This window comes from Peromyscus californicus, unplaced genomic scaffold, assembly GCF_007827085.1.
Source record: "Peromyscus californicus insignis strain IS unplaced genomic scaffold, ASM782708v3 Scaffold_24__1_contigs__length_46423439, whole genome shotgun sequence".
NCBI lineage: Eukaryota > Metazoa > Chordata > Mammalia > Rodentia > Cricetidae > Peromyscus > Peromyscus californicus.
This window is the reverse complement of record NW_026294535.1, coordinates 25,750,804-25,771,315: the sequence shown is the minus strand read 5'-3', so window position 1 is coordinate 25,771,315 and position 20,512 is coordinate 25,750,804. Positions and strand designations below refer to the sequence as shown.

Genomic DNA, 20,512 nt, shown 5'->3' with positions numbered 1-20,512 from the left:
AATCAGCAGGGGAAACATTCATTTTAAGTTCCCCACATGATATCAACAGGCTGCCAAAAGGCAAGAACCACCACACTTTGACACTTAAAATACTGCATTTGCATGCAAACGTCCATGAGACTATGCAGATGGATACATACACAAGGTTATGGAAATAAGTAGGACTCAACCCAAGAGTCTCATCTTCCAAGTTGGTCCCAGCTCAATCATCTCTTCCCTTTAACTGCACAGCATGCTAAATAAGTAACCGGCCGCAGGCTGCGTTCCCATGCTTTCACACTGGTTCTTACACTTCTCCCTGGATTCAAGCCTTGCTCTCTCCAAACAGATACTGCGTTATTCTTGTTTTACCCAGCTTCCTTAGACAATGCAATGGACACAGGCATATAACGATCATTTGTCGGACATGAGAAACACAGACAGCAGGAACAGGTAGTATGCCGTGTCCTAATTATCCACACAGGATAAGGAGAAAACGTAAACAGCCAGGGGAAATTAAAACAAAACAAAAAGCTAATTAATGAAAACTCAATTTTGCCTCATTCAAGGTTATCTGGAAATTTGGACATTTATACTCAACTTCCACAGTACCTGCCCTGTAGCCTATCCCCTTACTGGGTAGTTTTAGCTTCTAACCCATTTCCTCTCTCCTAGTTGATACTGGGATGTTTGGCTGTAGTCAGGTGCCTTTGCAGCAATATAAATAACACACTAGAATAATAAAAGCGCGTTGGTGAAAGCCAGAATGGATACGCCACACGGCTGTTTCATGTGTACATTTTGGGGGATGGGAAAGGTACTGGTTTCACTAGGTATCCCCAGCTGGCCTCAGCCACATAGAGATCTACCTGCCTGCCTCTGCCTCCACCTCTGCGGTGGGGTTGAAGACATGTGCCACCACAGCCACCAAGATGTGCCTTCTTGAAGGAGCAAAGATAATCAGCCACTGAAATAGATCCTCTAAGCACACGACGCCAGGATGATCTGGAATAAACTTGTGTGGGAATGCTGTGTGAATGAATGCAAGTCTCATACGCATACTTCTTTGTGTCACCACTGACAGATTGGTAGTACCCAAAAGTTTATAAAATACAACTCACTAAAACAAGAGTGCTAAGCTACAGCATGCACAAACCCCTTCTGCAAGTGGCCTTCACTACTGGAAAGCATGGCTTGCAATTCTAAAACAGCAAGAGCCTAAAAGATACAAAAATGGTTCAGCTTCAATGTCCTGCAATATATATCCTGCAACTGTTAAAACAATCTAAAAAAACAAAAACAAAAACAAAAAACAAACCTTCTAAAATTCTAAAACTAAGGGAAGGAGACACTCGAGAAGTATGCCTGCTAATTAGATACCGTGGTAAAATATGACCTTGTTTTGTTGGGGCCCACAACAGCTTGAAACAGAGCCATGGTTACCACTAAAAGAAAGCAATCCTCAATTCCCTATTCAATAAAAAAAAAAAAGGGTTCAAATTCCACAGACAAGGGGGGAAAACACGGTACCCTGGGTTGTTTGTTTTTAAGGAAGATTAAATTTAGGAGTTGCCAACACCCAAACGAGAAACATTCCAGAATATTCGACCCAATCACAGTGGGAGTCATCTACATTCTCAACACTGTGTTTCCTCACTCAGAGGAGGACCCACTAACAAAGGATGTTTCTTAAGCTCTCACAAGATACACCCTACTTATTTTCCCTGGGTTTTTCTTTTTCTTTTTTTCCCTCTTTTAAAGTAATTAAAAAAATAATTTTAGCACAAGCAGCCAGACCAAAAAAATGAAGTTCAACATCTGCCAACATAGTTCCCAAAATAAGACCCCTGTCAGATGAACCATGAAAAAGGAGTAAAAAAATGACAAGTTCTATTATTTGGACCATAAGCTGTTTTTAAAAATAAAGCTGAGGAATGTAGTCTCTCCAAAGCTTTGTCTTCAGTTCCCCTTAATCTTCACATTTTTACATTAAAAAAAAAGGAACCTGGAAATTTGATTACCATTCTTATGAATTCCTTTGAAAGCAACTTTAATGAGTAACAGATATCTTGTACAAGTAGTAAACCACAGAGGACAGTTGTTCCTGCTGATAAAAATCTCTGAAACATTCACATAAAAACACAAAAATAGGCCCTACAGAGACATACTCTGATTTTCTAAGTATGGAAATCATTTTAGTACTACTTAAAAAATTACAATTCCTATATACTCATTACTACAAATGACTTAAACCACAATTAAAGTTCGTAAATTGGTGGGGGTTGGGGATGGGGGAGATAGTCTCACCAAACACATAACCTGACTGTGGTTTCAAAGGCTCCATCTTCCTGCCTCAGCCTCCCAAGGCTGGAATTACACCTCTGAGCCATGATGCCTGGCTTTTAATGTGGTTTTGTGTTGTGTTATTTAAGCAGTGCTGGAGATCAAACCCTGAGCCCTTACTTAATGCACGCTAAGCAAACGCTTACCACTGAGCCACACGCCCAGCCCCAAGTTAGTAAATATTTTAACAGTCACTTAATGGCCAACAAGGGCCAAGAATTAAAGAAGTTGTGGGTGGAGAGTAAAAACTAAAAAGCCTCGAGGCCAGCCTGGACTACCAAATGAGTTCCAGGAAAGGCGCAAAGCTACACAGAGAAACCCTGTCTCGAAAAACCAAAAAAAAAAAAAAAAAAAAAAAAACTAAAAAGCCACCGAGTAAAGATGTGGCTTCCTCGGGTGAAACCACTCCCCCACCCCACCCCGCCCAAACCCCAAACGGTTTGGAGCAGCTTCCTCTCAGGTAGATGGAGGTGCAACAATAACACACTTGGGTAAAAATCTCGACACAGTCCTCTGAGAGAATGCCCCCATGCTGCCTGAAGACATGTTTTGTGAAACGCCAAAAAATACCCCCCCAAACAAACAAACAAACAAAAAAGCACACCTCCCACAAATGTTTTCCCGATTATTAAATACCTCAAGAAATCCCCGAGCCTCCAGAACGGCAGTTGCGACAGCATCCCTACTGTCCCAAGTATCTCTTGGGCCGGAGGGTGGGGGTGGGGGAGGGCGATGTGGGCTACACCGCAGACTTTTTTGTGGACACCCTCACCTCGGGTTTACTGCGAGGTAACGCTGCCTGAGCTACGATTGCTAAGGCTACGCTTTCTTTACAGGTGCTTTCCTTGTCAACACGGCTAAGGGAAGCGGAGATAAAAACCAACCTGAGAGCCCCGAGATGGACACGTGGGAAACCAGAATACGTCATTCCCCTCCCACGAATCGATTTTCCTAACCGATCACCCCCCCAACCCCACCCCCACCCTCGCCCCCGCCCCCCCAAAAACACGGAAAAGTCTAGGCTGGCCAATCTTGGGGACACAAACTATCTACCTATCACTCTCAAGTTAGCAACCCGGTTCCGAGATCGGAAGAAAGAAAGAAAAAAAAAAAAAAAGCACGTGTCCTAATCTGGGTCGGAGGAACTTCCTAGGAATCACTGGCTCCAAGTTAAAACTCCTCCATCGCGGCTGAAAGGGAGGGAGGGAGGGAGGGAGGGAGTGGAAGGGACCTCCGGGTCGAGGGAGCTCCCTGGTGGAAGACACCGGAGGAGGAGGAGGCGTCCCCGGAGCTCCAGCACCGCCCCGGGCGCCCGGCCAGGCTCACTCACCTCGGCGGCGGGGATGTTGACCACGCCGGTGGAGCGCCGCTTCTCCCGCAGCTTCCTCTTCTCGATCTGCCCCTTGCCCTTCCTGGCGCTGGGCCCCGAGCTGCGGCCCTTCTCCGGGGCACCGTCCGGCTCCTCCTCGTCGCCCCGGGACGCCGGCGCCCCCGCGGCTGCAGCGGAGGTCGAGCCCTCATCCTCCGGCCGCCGGGTGCCGGGAGCGGCGCGGGGGGAGAGCGCGGAGGGGCCGAGGGCGCAGTTGAGGGCGGTGGGCCCCGGGGCAGCAGGTGCGGCCGCGCCCGCGGGGCCGTGGTTGAGCTCCGCGGTCCCGGCGGCGGCGGTGACGGCGGCCGCCGATGGGGACAGCTGCCCCGCGGGGGGCTTAGCGGCCGGATCGCCGCCGCCGCTGCCTCCCGAACCCGTCGGGACGGCGGGGTTCTGCTTGGCGCGCATCTTCTCGCGCTTCGCCTTCCACTCCTCCAGGAAGTCCGTGGTGGTGGTGGTGGTGGTGCTGCTGCTGCTGCTGCTGCTGCCGCCGCTCCGGTAGCCGCCGGTCGCCATGTTCCCAGAGGGGCCGGCGGGGGCGCCCCTCTCGCCGCGCGTCCCGACTCCCGCCGCCGCCGCCGCCGCCGCCGCTTGCCCGGGGAGCAAGAATGCAAGGCGCGGGGGGTGGGGAGGGAGAGGAACCGCGCGGAGCGAGCGCGCTGCCCGACCGAGGAGGCTCTGCGGGGAGAGCACACGGGGCAGGGGAGAAGGGGGGCGCGGCGTCAGGTCCCGGGACAACCGCAGGGCAGCGATCGCCTGCACCCCTCGGCGTACCCGCGAGTCCCCCCACCCCTAGCTGACCAAGTTTGCACGGCTCACCCTCCTCCGTGCACCCCGGAGATCTCCGACCCCCGGGGGTGGAGGGAGAGAGGAGGGAGAGGCGAGCCCCACCCTCCCCCGACCCACCCCGGGGGGGTCCGCGATCGCGCACCGGGGACACCCGCGCCGCTGCCACCTGTGTGCCGAGCTCCCCGCGCGCGCGCGACGCCCCTCCGCGCTCGCGCGCGCGCCACACACACAGGACGCCTCCATTCCGGGACCCGGGGGCATGGAGCACCCCCTTAGCCGACTGGAACGGGCCGAGACAAGTGTCCCGCGGAGGAGGAGGAGGAGGAGGAGAAGGGGGAACCGGTGCACGAGTCCCCGCGCGCGCGAGCGCGGGGACCCAGGGGGAGCCCCTTACCTTCGGTGAAGTTTTAGGTGGGACGAGGCGCGGGGCGCGGGGGAGGAGGAGGAGGAGGAGGAGGAGGAGGGTGGTCCAGGTGAGCCGGAGCGCTCAGGGACGCGCGCACCACCAGCTCAGCCACGGCCAACTCGCCGGCTGGAGCTCTCCGGGGGCAGTCCCTGGCCGGAGAGAAGGAGGGAGGGAGGGAGGGAGGGAGGGAGAGAGCAAGGGGCGGAGGGGGGCGGGAGCCGAGCGGGGCCGAAGCGGGGCGGAAAGGGCCGAGTCCCCGTGCGGCCGGCCCGCAAGCGGGAGGGGGCGGAGAGGGGAGGGAGTGCCGCCGAAGCCCCGCCCTCCGCGCCCAGGTGCGCGCCGCCCCGCCCCGCCCCGCCCCGCCCCTCCGCTGCACCTCCTCCCTTCCCCGGGGTGCGGCTAGGGCGCCGGCGGCGGGGACACTTCATTCTTTCCCCCTTCCCTCCCCCCCTCCCTCCTTCGGCGAGTGGGGCGGGGATGGGCGGCTCCACGCCCCTCTCCTCACTCCTCTCTCCCGCCTCTCGGGTCTCCCACCACTCTTCCCTTTTAAGTACAAGACCGTCTGATTCCAGGGAAAGTTGGGACTTGCTGGAGGCAAGTGCCACCAGCTGGTGATGATGATTCAGGGACCTGGCTCGCCAGGGTGGGGGAATACCCACGCGTCCCTTCCCCCTCGCCGCTTTCCCCCCCCCCTCCTTTTCGGATGCAAGGGGGTGGGTGGCGGGTAGGACCCTGAGAAACCCAACCAGCCCCCCTTGGAAACAGCCCAGGGTCGTGGTAAGAGGGAGTTAGCTAAAAGGAGCCGCTAAAATGAATGAATGATCGAGACTTTGCTATTCTCCCCAGCTTTTAACTGGACGTGGTTCCTTTGCACGCTTCCCTGTATTTGCACTTCATCCCCTCTTCACGCCGTCTCTACACCTCTTGTGGACAGATTTAGCAGCAAATCTCCCACCAACGTCGTAAAGCTGGATCGTCTCCATTTTTTTTTTCCCCAGCCCTACTATGCTCAGGGATGAGTCCAAACACACATACGAGTCGTCTAAGGTCGTGAATGGGCTCCCCCCTGATCTCTCCCATCCATGCAATGGCAGTGTGCATCCTTGTCAGGGGCTGGGAAACCGTGTCTTCACTTCCAAAAAAGTGAGAGCCGTGAGTCACACAGGCTGACCTGACAAATCGTTTTCATTTTGCTCAGGTGGCATAATGTAGGCAAAGGAGGCAGCAGGTACCTACCCCAGCAATGGGAACAGGCGATAATGACTCACAGGTTCTGCATTTCCCAGAAGCACTTCTGGTCTTTGGTCTGCCTGTTGGGCTGAGCCTAAGGTTAACTCTTGGAGAACTCTTAGGAAGTGGCTTGGTAAAAGGTCTCCCCGGAGAGGAGACTTCAAAGCAAACTGATCGTGAGCCTAGCTGGTGTGAACTGAGGTGCACCACCCAAGTTTCTCGGAATCGTGGTTTTGGTTTCTGAGGTTTTAAGAGTTGAGATGAACCTGGCAGTGGCGGTGGTAGCGCACACCTTTAATCCCAGCACTCAGGAGGTAGAGGCAGGCAGATCTCGGTGAGTTCCGGGCCAGCCTGGTCTACAGAGTGAGTTCTAGGACAGCCAGGACTACACAGAGAAACCTTGTTTCAAAAAAACAAAACAAAACACCAACAACAAAAAAAAACAGAAAAAGAAAAATGAAGCCTGACTATAAATTTTCCCATTCATGCATTTCTAACCTCAGGATGCTCTCTTGGAGAGCTGTAGACTATGCTGGAAAGAGAACCTGCTCAGTCTGGATACACATGCATAATTTACCACACAGACTTTTAGCATATGTTTAAATTCTCTGAAATTCAGTAGCTTTCTTCACTATAAAATCAGCAATAGTACCATGTGTTTTAAAGCTGTTTTAAGAGTTGACTCTGATTGTAGTATGCGTGATTCAAGGACCATTCCTGTTAAAATATCAAACTGTCAGGACTTTCTGTATGGGGAGACAGAAAGGAGAAAGAGAAGGAGGAGGAGGAGGAAGCAGTGGATATATATTAACTTGAAAACAATAGACCTTGAATGAACAAGGGTAACATTTATGAAAATATATTTATCACTGCATCTCTTAGTATTAATCGCTTCTGAGTCAGGAGTGCTGGCTGGCTTGGCTTTGGGTGAGTTGCTTAACTTTTGTGCCTCTGTTTACCTGCATATAAAATGGGGATAATGATACTTCCTACATCTTAAGAGCATTGTGAAAGTGCCTCAGGTCCTTAGATAAAAGGTACTATGTGAGAACCAGAGCAGTTACTAGTCTATAAAGTGCCCAGAGAATCGTGGATGAAAGAGATTATTAATGTACAAAGCACTCTATTTTGTTATTGTTATCGCTTATTATACCTTTTGTCTTGACTTTTCCATTCTCGGTATTCCCAAAGATACATTGCACAACCAGGCTTCCTCCAACATTCTCGCCAAGTGTTTAAGCTGAGTCAAGCCTGAACTGCAAGATGTTTGCTTATCATCTTTATGTATGGACTTCTGATGAAATAATCCTCAAAGACACGGAGCTTGGTTGCTCAGCCTCCACACTATTGACATTCGGGGCTGGGTGGATCTTGGTTCTGGGGTTTGCTCCATCCATTGTGGCAGGCTTAGCATCATCTTGGACTTCAACCTTCCAGATGCCAGACGCATTCACCAACCTTTTGTGGCCTTGCCAAATGTTCCTGGTCAACAGCAGAACCGTCTTGAGTTGGCCTAACGGAACTCATTTTATCGACCCACTTATACTTCATAATGCAGGAAAATATGCTCATGTTAACAAAAGAAGCAAGGTTTTCTTTGAACATGTTAGAGTGAAAATAATTATAAACACTAATCCTCACTTATCATTTCCAAGCAGTAGACCAGCTGGATCATGAGCTAGCCTATTTGTATGGGTTGAAATAATGAATAGTATACTGGGGAAATACCCATTTTTTTATTTCAATGCAAATATCTATAGAGCATATAGTGCATCCTCAAGTCAAAATAATAGACAAGCATGGTGTAAAAGTTACATCTTTCAGGTCTAGAAGGATTATAACAAAGCACAGCCACTGTGCCTGGCTGTATGTGTTCAGGGGATTCCAGCTTACATTCTCATGCTTCTTCAGCGATGTCTTTATGCATTGAGCCCCACCTCCCCAACTGCTGGTTCCAATTTCTGAACCTCCCCTCAGGGGCCTGCAAGACAGAGCCCATCAAGCCTTTGTCTCTTGCTCAGCATCAGAATTCACCTTGCTCTACCGAAGTCTGTCGGCGTTCCATCTCTCATCACCCAAAACTCTGTTCTTAGGCCCATCCATTTGCCTTTACTGTTCTCGCATTTCACTTTTGTGTTATGAACGTTACTTGAGGAAGTAAAGTTGAATATGTATGCTTAATCTGTTATGCTTATAGGAAATCCAGTTCACCTACTTCACAGATTTCCAGGTAGGTCAGCAAACACCTCAACATCCTTTTCCTTACTCATTGAATAATATCCTACGTCCATACCTGATGAGTGACAATTAATACTACAACAAAGAACTGCACAAAATGTTTTAGTTATACACACACACACACACACACACACACACACACACACACCTATTCACCTCAGAAAGTTAACGCCCAAACCAAAGTAGGGATTTCACTCAAAGTCCAACTTCATGAACTAATGAGTTTTTATTGGCGTTGCTAACAGGAGTATGGGTCAAGAGTTAGTTACAGGAGCAAGAATAACTCAGAAAAGCAGCTGCATAAAAAAAAAAAAATCCAAACATAGGTGAAGACTCACAAAAGCTGTATCCTGGAGCTTTCTGCATAGCATCTAGGGAGCTCAACAGTCCCAGATCGCTGCTCTTCACAGCTCTCTTTATTTTGGGTCAGTTGACTCTCAATGTCAATTTCCCCTCCCCATGCCATTTAATATAACCCCAAGCTCTGAATAAGAGCCAGAAGGTCTTTAGTACTATACACCCCCATACTCTCTTAAAGAAAAAAGTTCCCTAGACTCCAAGATCCAATCTTTTCAATGTTCTGAGTTCTCATGTTCACTATCAACAGTCCTGAAAAGAATTGTCTCTAGTCAGTATTGTTACCTTGCTCTTACCATTCTTCTGATAATTTCCCACTGATCTTCTCTCCTTCCCACTCCACCTACAGACTCATTACTTGTCAAAATTATCAACAAGCTTCATGTTGACAAACCCAGAACTTGCATCATTTAAAAAATCCTACTTATGCCAGGCGGTGGTGGTGCACGCCTTCAATCCCAGCACTTGGGAGGCAGAGGTAGGTAGATCTCTCTGAATTCAAGGCCAGCCTGGTCTACAAAGCAAGTTCCAAGACAGCTAGGAGTGTTACACAGAGAAACCCTATCTTGAGAAAAAAAAATGGTACTTAAGAGGGCTAGAGAGAGAGCTCAGCAGCTAAGAGCACTGGTTGCTCTTCCAAAGGACCTGGGTTCAATTCCCAGCAACCACATGGCAGCTCACAGCTGTCTGTAACTCCAGTTCCAGGTGATCCGACACCCTCACATGCAGGCAAAACACCAATGCAAGTAAAATCTTCAAAAATCCTACTTAGGCCTTTCTTCATTATTTAGCATAATGACATTTGCTCATAATGACATTTGCTGTGGATGATTGATTGATAAATAAAACACTGATTGGCCAGTAGCCAGGCAGGAAGTATAGGTGGGACTAGCAGAGAGGAGAATTGAGAGAACAGGAAGGCGGAGAAGAGGAGACACCAGCCTGCTGTCCAGGGAGCATCATGTAAAGGCAGCAGGTAAAGCCATGGAACACGTGGCAACATATAGATTAACAGAAATGGGCTGAGTATAAGAGTAAGAGCTAGACAATGATAGGCCTGAGCTAATGGCCAAGCAGTTTAAATAATATAAGCATCTGTATGTTTATTTTATAAGTGGGCTGTGGGACTGCTGGGGCTTGGCGGGACATGGAGAGAAAAACTCTAGCTACAGACATTCACTAATTCAATTTTCCTTTTTATAGTTTAGTTTCCAGAAGAATTTATTTTTTTCCCACCGAGTTCACCAACGATTCTCCTCGGTCTCTTCTTGGCCGTGAGAAGCTCGGGTCATCCCAGCACATAGTTACTGTTCTTGATTTCATCTTCCTCAGGCAATATCCTCCCTAGATGATTCCATGGAATCTCGTGGTTTTCGAAAGCACTGCCAAATGAATGCCTTCAAGTAACCTTTTCCTCCCTAAATTCCAGACCTTCACGTTCCGTCTCCCTGGGTGACATTTCCATGCAGCTGTCTACCAATCCTCTCAAAGAGAATGTGGCCGAGCAAAACTCTCCATCCTCCACTTCTCCATCTGATCCAACCCCACTCCTCTCCCATTTCTTCCCTCCTTTGATAAATACAGTTTCCATTGATCCAGTTGTTCAAGCAAAAGTCGCAAAGGCTTCCTTGGTTCTTGCCTTTCCCTTACCACACATGTTCATGGCAACCATATCAGCAACCATTTCAAAATTCAATCCTTAGAGCAACCAGAATGATCTGCTCCAAATATAACCCGAGACAGGACTTCCTCAAGATGTGTTCCCTTGTATGTAGCACCCCACCCCAACACTCAGTGTCTTTAGCTGTGGCCCATGCTGGTAATGCTTGTCAGTATTCATGTGGTGCCTGGTCTTCAGGGGCCATGGCAGTTTCCACTGGGATTTCAGCATCCGGGAGGCTAGACAGAAACTTGCTGCTTGCTGAGCTGGAACCCTGGCAGATTCATGTGTTGGAAGCTAGAATGGTCCTGCTGGAGAGCCAAGTGAGAGATCATTAAGACATTGGAGGCATACCCTTGCAAGTGACTGAAACTCCACTCTCTTTGGCTTCCTCTTTGGTTCCATGGTCACCTCGCCGTTTTACACACACTCCTACTGTGTGCCATGAGATCCCCCCACCAAGCTAAACGAATGCCAGTGTCATGTATTTGAATGTCCACAATTTTCAGCAAAATAAATCACTTCTCATAAAGTTACCTTACCTCAGGCTTTTCATTCTGGTAAAGAAAACCTCCCAAATGTAGACCTCAGTTCATTGAGTTCCTGCCTTCGCCACTGGCTATAAGACAGATAACACCTTTTTGCACTAAGCTCACCTTTATAACTATTCTTAAAATAGCTTAACCTCATTCTTGTCTTAGTCCCTAGATACAGCCATACTTTCTTGTCATTGAGATTTCAGCTCAACGGTCACCTCCCCTGGACAGGCTTTCCCTGATTGCCTAATCTAAAAAAAAGTCAAAATCTACATCATAAACATCAACCAATATTATTTTATAGCTCATTATACTGTCACTGTTGGGAACCATCCACGCGTGTTTATTGTGTCTCTCCTCTCACTTGTTGATGCGACCTGTAGCTAGAGTTTTCCTGCCTGGCCCACACTCAGGACAAATCTCTCTCACCTGCCAGTCCCACAGCCGCTCAGACCCGACCAAGTAAACACAGAGACTTATATTAGTTACACACTGTATGGCCGTGGCAGGCTTCTTGCTAACTGTTCTTACAGCTTAAATTAATCCATTTCCATTGATCTCTACCTTGCCACATGGCTCGTGGCTTACCGGCATCTTCACATGCTGTTTGTCATCGTGGCGGCTGGCAGTGTCTATCTCTCAGCCTTCCACTTCCCAGCTTTATTCTCCTCCTTGTCCCACCTACACTTCCTGCCTAGCCAATGGCCAATCAGTGTTTTATTTATTGACCAATCAGAGCAACACATTTGCCATACAGAACATCCCACAGCAGCGACCTTTGTGTCCCCAAACACCAGTCATTTCTAATAAATGCTAGGTGTTCACGAGAGAGTAAATATTAGATGTCTAATCTAAGTTCTGTGGGATGTCTGGAAAGCTCTACAAATCAACTAACATAATATCCCACTGTTTGGCAGAGAATCCGTATGAATGCAAAGAAAATGGTTAAGAATGTCAAATTATGACATTATAGGGTTCAGTCACATACAGTTTTCATATCCTGTTATCCAGCCATTGTTAGATACTGAATATATACTGCTGCTATGATAATACACATCTGCCTCTGCCTACAGGAAACTTAGCTTAAGCACCCCACCTCCACCATAGTATTAAAGCTGAGAAGGAACTGCCACGGCAAGTAGGGTTGTGGTCAATAACAGGAACTTACTCCTTTGTAGATGTAGTTCTGAATGGTCTTATTAAATGAGAAACCCAGAGCCAAATAAGGAGTTAAAAGCCCAAGAGGTCAGAGCAGTAGCTAAGAGCTGAGACTAAAACCGCCTTTTTATCACCTGCTGCCATCCTTCCCCTCAGAAAGAGACCTACTTCCTGTGTGTCTGTCTTTTTATTGACTTTCTGTTCTGCCTTCTTATTGGTTCTAAACCCAACCACATGACTTCTTCATCACTACCTGTCTATAAAGACCTCCAGGTCTCTATTGTTGGTACTTGGATTAAAGGCGTGTGTCACCAACCTGGCTGTGTCCGTGAACACACAGACTCTGCCTGCCATGTGATGGGATTAAGGGTGAGTGCTACCACTGCCAGACTTCTGCTAAATGACTTGCTATTAGCTCTGACCCCCAGGCAACTTTATTTACTAACATACAAGTAAAATTACATTTCAGCACAAATAAAATATCACCATACTCCTTCACAACATATTCAGGTATTTTCAAGTCATGTGACCTTGGAGGGAGTATTTAAGTTCTTGGTGAAGTTATTTACCCATGGGTTGGGAACATTAAATGAGATTCAGCCTCTGGGTTATGCTATTGATGTAACCACTGAATACACACACAAGTCACAACATACACATGCACCATGCACGTGCACACACATGTATAAAGATTCTTGCGAAGGAAAACCAAATTTCAATAAAGTTGAAAGAGTGCCTTATACCTTGTAATTTCTCAGCCAAAAAAGGAAAATATAGAGGAATAAGAGATAGCTGAATATAGTTGGATGTTTCTCTGGTCCCACCAGGCCCCCACAGGCCCCCACAGTCCTGTGGCCTGCTTATAAAATAATCACTCAGAAGCTTATATTAATTATAACTGCTTGGCCATTAGCTCAGGCTTAATACTGACTAGCTCTTACACTTAAATTAACCTATAATTCTTATCTATGTTTAGCCCCATGGCTTGGTACCTTTTCTCAGTTTTGCCTTGACATCTTGCTTCCTCTGTGTCTGGCTAGTGACTCCTGACTCAGCCTTTCCTCTTCCCAGAATTCTCCTAGTCTGCTTCCCTGCCTATACTTCCTGCCTAACTACTGGCCAATTCGCGTTTTATTTATCCACCAATCAATCAGAGCAACACATATTCCCAGCATACAGAATGACATCCCACAGCAGCTGAAAAAGATGCAGTGTCTTAAGACATACTTTCACCAGACAAAGAAGTCAGTCATAGCAAAATGAAAAGACAGCAGGATGGAAGGGTAGAATTCGGTTGCCTATCATACAAAGAAAATTATCCAGAACACTGGAAGAATTATGACAACTTATTAAGAAAAAAGACAACCATGAAAATGAATATTCCACTCAAAGCATTCAAATCAATAGGAAAAGATGATTAAAAAGAAATGCCCCAATACACCAGAAGGTATCATTTTACACTTACTGTAATTGGCACAGTTCAAGACTGAAAGTGCCACAAGTGGTGTCGGAGGGAAATGGTTCGTGCTGAGTAGTAACTGATCCAATGATTTTGGGGGAAACTTTGGCAATATCTACTGAAGATGCGATTTCCCACAACACAGTATTTGTTTCTAAGCATCCACCCTAGCGACATCCTGACATCCTTGCAAGGACTCCTGGGTGTGCTCTGCAGCACTAACAGCAACAGAAACTGTGGGAAAACTACCTATTATCCGTGGTCAGGTGGACTTACAGGAGAGCGTGTTTTTCTCCCAGCACTCAGCAGGCTAAGGCAGGAGGATGGGGAGTTTGTGAGTGAACCCAGCCTATATAGCAACATCCTGTTTCAAAATGGCAAAAGATAAGTAAAATAAATTATAGTTTCACTGGGCCATAGTGGCGCACACCTTTGATCTCAAGACTCGGGAGGCAGAGGCAGGTGGATCTCTGTAAGTTTCGGGCCAGCCTGGTCTATACAGTAAGTTCCAGGACAGCTAGGACTGTTATACAGAGAGACCCTATCTTGAAAAACCTGATGATACTACTACTACTACTACTACTACTACTACCACTACTACTCATAATAATAATAATAAATAAATTATAGTTTCTTTTTAACATAATGGTATGTTTTATGATACCTCAGAATTTTAAAAAAACAAAACAATTTTCAGGCTGGGAGTAGTGGTGCATGCCCCTAATCCCATCATTCTGGAGGCAGTAGCAGGTGGATATCTCTGAGTTCAAGGGCAACCTAGTTTACATATAGAGTTCCTCGCCAGCCAGGGATATACAGTGAGACACTGTCTACATAAGAACAAAACGGATTTCACATGCTGGAGTGATGGCTCAGCAGTGAAGAATATGTACCATTCTTGCAGAGGGCTGTAGTTTGGTTCCCAGCACCTACATCAGGTGGCTCACGACTGCCTGTAACTGGAGCCCCAGGGCATCTGATACCCTCTTCTGGGCCACAAGGGCACCTGCCCTCCCATTCACTTATCCACACACAGTCACACGCATACACATAATTAAAACTAATGGACAGCAAAAGCATTCACTTGTGTACATTTCTAAAACATATAAAACGATAACATATACCGTTGGCAGATACGTACTTTTGTAACAAAAGTACAGATACATCAGAATGAGCTTATTAATCACTTCTCAGAACAGATGGGGTGAAGAATATATACGTGCCACAACAGTGCCTGGGCTTCCGTTTTTCCTGAGTGGATTGCAGGGTAACAAACTTAGGACCTTGGACACACTAGGCCGGGACTTGGTCACTGCCTCCTCCCTATCCCTGCAATGCTCTCCTTGTGCAGTTATTGTTTTTTTCACAGTGAAAGATAGCTAGCATAAGTGTTATAATCTGCTGAATCTCAGTGTGCATACATAAGCTGTGACACCATTGTAGGTATGTGTGTATATGGTAGAATCTAAAATAGAAAAATAAAAATAGAAATATACTAGCATGAAAAATAAACTTTAAAGGAAAATATCCAACTTACAACAATCTCTCCATAAGGAAAGTTTGATTTTTTGGGGGGGCGGGGTTTCAAGACAGGGTTTCTCTGTGTAACAGCCCTAGCTGTCCTGGAACTCGCTCTGTAGACCAGGCTGGCCTCCAACTCACAGAGATCCGCCTGCCTCTGCCTCCCAAGTGCTGGGATTTAAGGTATGTACCACCACCGCCCGGCTAGAAAGTTTGATTTTTAAAAGACTGCAACTTTTAACAAACTTGGCTATACCCCAAGTTGTCATGAGGCAACATTAGCCCCACCCCCTTGACAAGTAAAATCTCCACATAATTGGAAAGAACATAGTGAAGCCATGTGCCCTGGAAATGTTTAAAATGGTTTGTGGCTTGGAGCAAAACAAGAGAACAGAAGCCAGGCCGGTTCAAAGTCCCTGTTCCCTTTAGTATCCCTGATCTCTCCCCTGATGTCACTGATGTTCCTACTAATATCTAGAAACAGATCTCAGAGCTGGTTCTTGGGCCTCTGCCTGGCCAGGCAAAGAGCCGGATGGAACTTCCTGTGTCTTTTCAGCAGACCCGATTCTCGCCCTTTCTTTGGGTGCTGATGCCGATGCCACTGAGAAACGATTCCAACTTTTCTAAAACGTTTCTGAAATCTTTTTTTTTCTTTTTCTTGAAACTTGACGAGTCATGTTCTTTATGAAGGAAAACTGTGCGGATGTCCACATGGAAGGAGGCCCTAAGATCTCCGGGTTGAGCTGCCTGCTGAGGGCCGCTCCTCACACTGTTGCCCTCTCCACAGAGGCTGGGCCGTGCCTGCGGTTCAAGAAAAGTCTTGTCTACTGCTACAGAAGCCATCGGGTTCATGAGAACCCAGTCCCGGCTTCAGCTCTTCAGAGAAATTATGCCCAGAAAAAAAAAAAAAGGTCAGAATGGAAGAAAGCCACACAGTGTCCCGCCTTTCCACGGGACAGATCTTCAAATCTTTGATGGAACCTCGGCAGCAGGTGGGTGGGGAAACCTGTTAAGACCACTTCAGGACTCACCCTGTTCTTGTTAAACTGGGGATAGCTTCTGGTTCTGAGAACTAGGGTGAATCTTCTCATCCTTGATCCTACAAAGAGTACTATGGATGCTACTGAAGGAGTCCATAGCATTTTTTCAGGGATCAACCACCATCTTAAAAGCGTAAGTGATACATCAAATTCCCTTGCAGGAAGTACTTTCTCTGGCCTGAATCCCAATCCCGGTGGGATTCTCACGAGCTTCTCTGCAAGCAGAGATCTTAACTATCTAAAAATCCTACCAAACTCATTCTCCAGTATTACTTCTACTCAGCTAAACTTAAAATTAAATAATCAGCCGGGCGGTGGTGGCGCACGCCTTTAATCCCAGCACTCGGGAGGCAGAGCCAGGCGGATCTCTGTGAGTTCGAGGCCAGCCTGGGCTACCAAGCGAGTCCCAGGAAAGGCGCAAAGCTACACAGAGAAACCCTGTCTCGAAAAACCAAAAAAAAAAAAAAAAAAAAATTAAATAATCAGTTCATCATCCTTTTTGACCAACACACACACACACACACACACACACACACACACACACACACACACACAATCTTCAAAGCTATATATTTCACTAAGGCATATTCCTTTGAAGTACAATAGTGAATGAGTCATGAAGTCATTTTTTTTCTTTTCTTCTTTTTTTTTTTTTTGAGACAGGGTTTCTCTATGTAACAGTCCCAGCTGTCCCGAAACTCGTTTTTGTAGACCAGGCTGGCCTTCTAACTCACAGAGATCAGCTTCTGCCTCCCAAGTGTTGGGATTAAAGGTGTGTGCCACCACTGCCCAGCTATGAAGTCATTTCTTGTCGTGCTGAAGTTGTATTGATCTACATGAAACAATGCTTTTCACTGTTTTCTAAAGTCAACTAGATGGCAGTCATGACATTACCCATCTGGACAAATCAAGTCATTTTCTACTACTGTTGTACTATTGAACAAAACTAAAAGCTGGCTTTTTTACTTCTTGACATGCTTGAATTAAAAGTGCGAAAGATAATATTTCATGTAATAACCATAGCAGGAATCCTTTGTTGATGAGTTGAACACGTTGGTGCCCATTTTATACACAGTGCCTAATGTAATTCTTTAGCGTGTCCCAGGAGAGAACGATTACCCTTCCTTTCAACGAATCAGAAGAAGGAGGTGTAGAAAGATGAACAGTTAGGGCATGGTAGTGCAAAATATTTTAGCATGTCTGTCTGGCTCCAGAATCCATCCTTAGTTTATACACCAAAGGGTTCATTTTCAGCAAAATAAAACAGAGTGCAAATAGCTCGCTTTGCGTGCATGTTTTGAGGTTTTATTTGGTTTTCATCAAAAGGATAGGACTTTGTATTCAATAAATGATGGAGAGTCACTGGACTAAAGCAAGCCTATTATTTTGGCTCATCTAAGACAGTCTTTGCATGACCATGCCTGACATGCAGCAGGTGCAATGTCACAAGTATTTGTCAAACAGCGGATAGTCGGGTTCGCCTCAGAAGCTCACTGTCTCTTGGGTCTCTGCTTGGGAAGTGCGGACCCATCAGCTTTGGGAAATAGTCTGTGAGTGGATGGATTCAATCGGCTAACAAGGCTGACTGCCCCTGCGGTACTGATGGCCATCCTTCACAGGCGGTCTGCTGATGATCATGTTTGGTCAGGGAGCTTTCAGGTGAGTTTGCTTATTTCTAAAAAGGTCAATTGTTTTGAAATATACATTTTTAATGCAATATATTTTGATCATACTCTTTCCTTTCCTCCAACTCCTCCCATATCCTTCCCACCTCCCTATCCACCCAACATCATACTCATTCTCTCTCAAAAATAAAAAGGGGGCGGGGGAGAAAATCAAAACAAAAAAGAATAAGACAAAAAAAAAGCAAAAAAACAAAAAGCACACATACACAATCACACGTAACTATGGAGTCCATTTTGTGTTGGCCAACTACTCTCGGGCCTGCCCCAGAGTGTGGCCGATACACGCAGTGACACTCCAGTGGATAACGTTGATTTTACCCTTTCTCCAAGGGCATCAGTTGGTTAGGGATGGGACTTGGTGTCCTCTTCCCTTCTCAGGGCTGGGATTTTGTCCGGTTTGAACCTGTACAGGTCCTGTGCACGCTGCCACAGTCTCTGTGAGTTCATATGTGCTGCGTTGGTTTTCCTTGCGTCTGGAAGACACTGTTTCTTTGACTCTGGCTCTTACCTTACATTCTGCTTCCTCTTCCACACAGATCCCTGAGCCTTGAGGGGAGAGGTTGAACTTTTAATGTTTGAATCTCTCAGAGCGCTTTGTGTGTGTGTGCGTGCATGAGTGTGTGTGTGTGTGTGTGTGTGTGTGTGTGTGTGTGTGTGTGTGTGTGTGTTAAGTCGTGTCTACCCCTGTGAATGCCAGAAATTGATGTTTTGTGTCTTTCTCTACTTTATTTTTTTTCTGGACACAGGTTCTCTCTGAACCCGGAGTTCACTGCTTCGCTTCTCTGGCCAGCGAGCCCCAGACCCTGAGTGCTGGGGTTACAGGTGTGCATTGCCATGCCTGGGCTTTACTTGACTGTTGGGGACCAAGACTTAGGTCCTCTTATTTGAGCAGGAAGCACCTTACCTCCTAAGCCGTCTTCCCAGCCCCCTTCCACGGCACTTTTATGGGTTGACTATTTTGATATAAGTTCAGAGTATCAGTAACTAATGTTTTAAAAGCCCCCGGAAGGAGGTCTGACTCCTTCATCTGGCAACAAAAATTTCTCCTAGTCTTAATATGTGAGCCACATGAAGCAAAGGAGTATGGTCCTTTACTCAAAGGCTGTTGTCCCAGGGTTTTTCTCTGAATTGTCAATCTATTACTGCAAGCTCAGTGATAAATCTGACTGCTTAGTCAGGAGGTATCCGTCACTGCAAGTCCTGCACCACACACCATAGAATGGAGTTCCCACTGAGCAAGGCAGAAGTGTGGGTTCCTGAGGCGGAGACAGAGAAACAGAACAATAGGAGATAGCTGACAGTTCACATCAGCTTCTGTTTGTCAGGATTAAGGCAGGGACTTCCTTATGGCTCTGACTCAGGTAGGCTGGATCTTTGAATCTTCAGGAAAAACTGGTCTGTTTTGGGATCTGCTTCCTTAAGGGTTCAGTTTGATCTTGGTGGCATTCAGCACGGAACGACACACCGCTTTGATTTGCTTCGACCTGTTCAGACCTATAGCAAGACCTCGGCTCAAAACGCCGTCCTCAGAATTTTTGTTCAAGCCTAGTTGTCGTAGGCGAGGAGACACAAAAGTGGTGACTCCACCCTCAGAGACTGCAGTTGTGGAAACAAATGTGTAAACCAAAGCAGGTGTGGAACGAACATCCAAGTGAAAAGACTTGTAAAAACAGGGTGGTTGTGGGCCTCTACAGAAATAATAACATACTGCTGGGGGAACAAGGAAGGAGATGCTTCCCTGGGCATGAAGAGAGTCTACAAGTAGATAAGACAGGCACAGAGAGGTAGAGCATCTACAAAGAATGGGGGCAGTGGTGTCCTTCAAAAGCTAGCATTGAGGATAGAGTGAGACCATCAGCTCCCAGGGCAAGGCATGGGACACCTTCCCACCCTCCTAGAAAGCTCAACTTGGTAGGTTCACTGCTTGGGCTTTTTCTGTGTATTAATCTTGCCTCAAAGCTTCTATTTTCTTCAGTTCATTCTCTAAACCAGCTGGGGTTTTGTTTTGTTGTTGTTTTCTTTGTTTGTTGTTTGTTTTGAGACCGGGTCTCTTTCTGTAGTCCTGGCTCTCCTGGAACTCACTGTGTAGACAAGGTTGGCCTTGAACTTACAGAGATCCACCTGCCTCTGTCTCCCAAGTGTGGAGATGAAAGGTGTGTGCCACCATGCCCTGCTAAACCAGCAATTTTTAAAAAATGATCTATTTTTCTTTTACATGCATTGGTGTTTTGCCTGGATGTATGTCTGTGTGCAGGTATTGAATTGCCTGGAACTGGAGTTACAGACAGTAGTGAGCTGCCATGTGGGTGCTGGGAATTGAATGATCTCTGCATCTGCCTCCATCAGTCACTGGACAAAGGCTCTATGATGACAGCTAGGTTATTCGCTAGACCGGTCACCAGAGTAGACCTCAACCAGAAATTTTTAAAGTTAGTTTTGATTGTATAGTGCATATATATTGTCCAATATTCAAATCTACATGTGGAAAGTAGGGGTAAGGGGAGTGCACTTCTGATGGCCAGTTACGTTTTTCTGTTGTCTCACCTGAGACAATCAGTGGACCACTTTCCTATGTATCTTCTCGGAGAGTCTCTGGATGGGCCCACATGCACACGTTCAGAAATCAGGTGTGTGTTTCTACACTTTGTGCATAAGTTTTTACATGAAGACTAGATTGCCACTGAACCTTGTTTTTTTCACCTTCACATAGATTTGGGAGCTCTTTCACGGTGATTCATTCTA

The 20,512-nt window shown here is 46.7% G+C and overlaps 1 protein-coding gene across 1 annotated transcript in view; it reads right to left on the bottom strand.

The window, feature by feature from the left end:
* The window catches only part of Pawr (pro-apoptotic WT1 regulator), an 84,632-nt gene extending 79,983 nt beyond the window's left edge, over positions 1-4,649 (bottom strand). The window contains exon 1 of the mRNA XM_052753296.1: positions 3,653-4,649. Within this exon, the coding sequence (XP_052609256.1) occupies positions 3,653-4,207 (555 nt within the window). The 5' untranslated portion in view covers positions 4,208-4,649. The remainder of the gene's footprint in view (positions 1-3,652) is intronic.
* Positions 4,650-20,512: the final 15,863 nt, after the last annotated feature.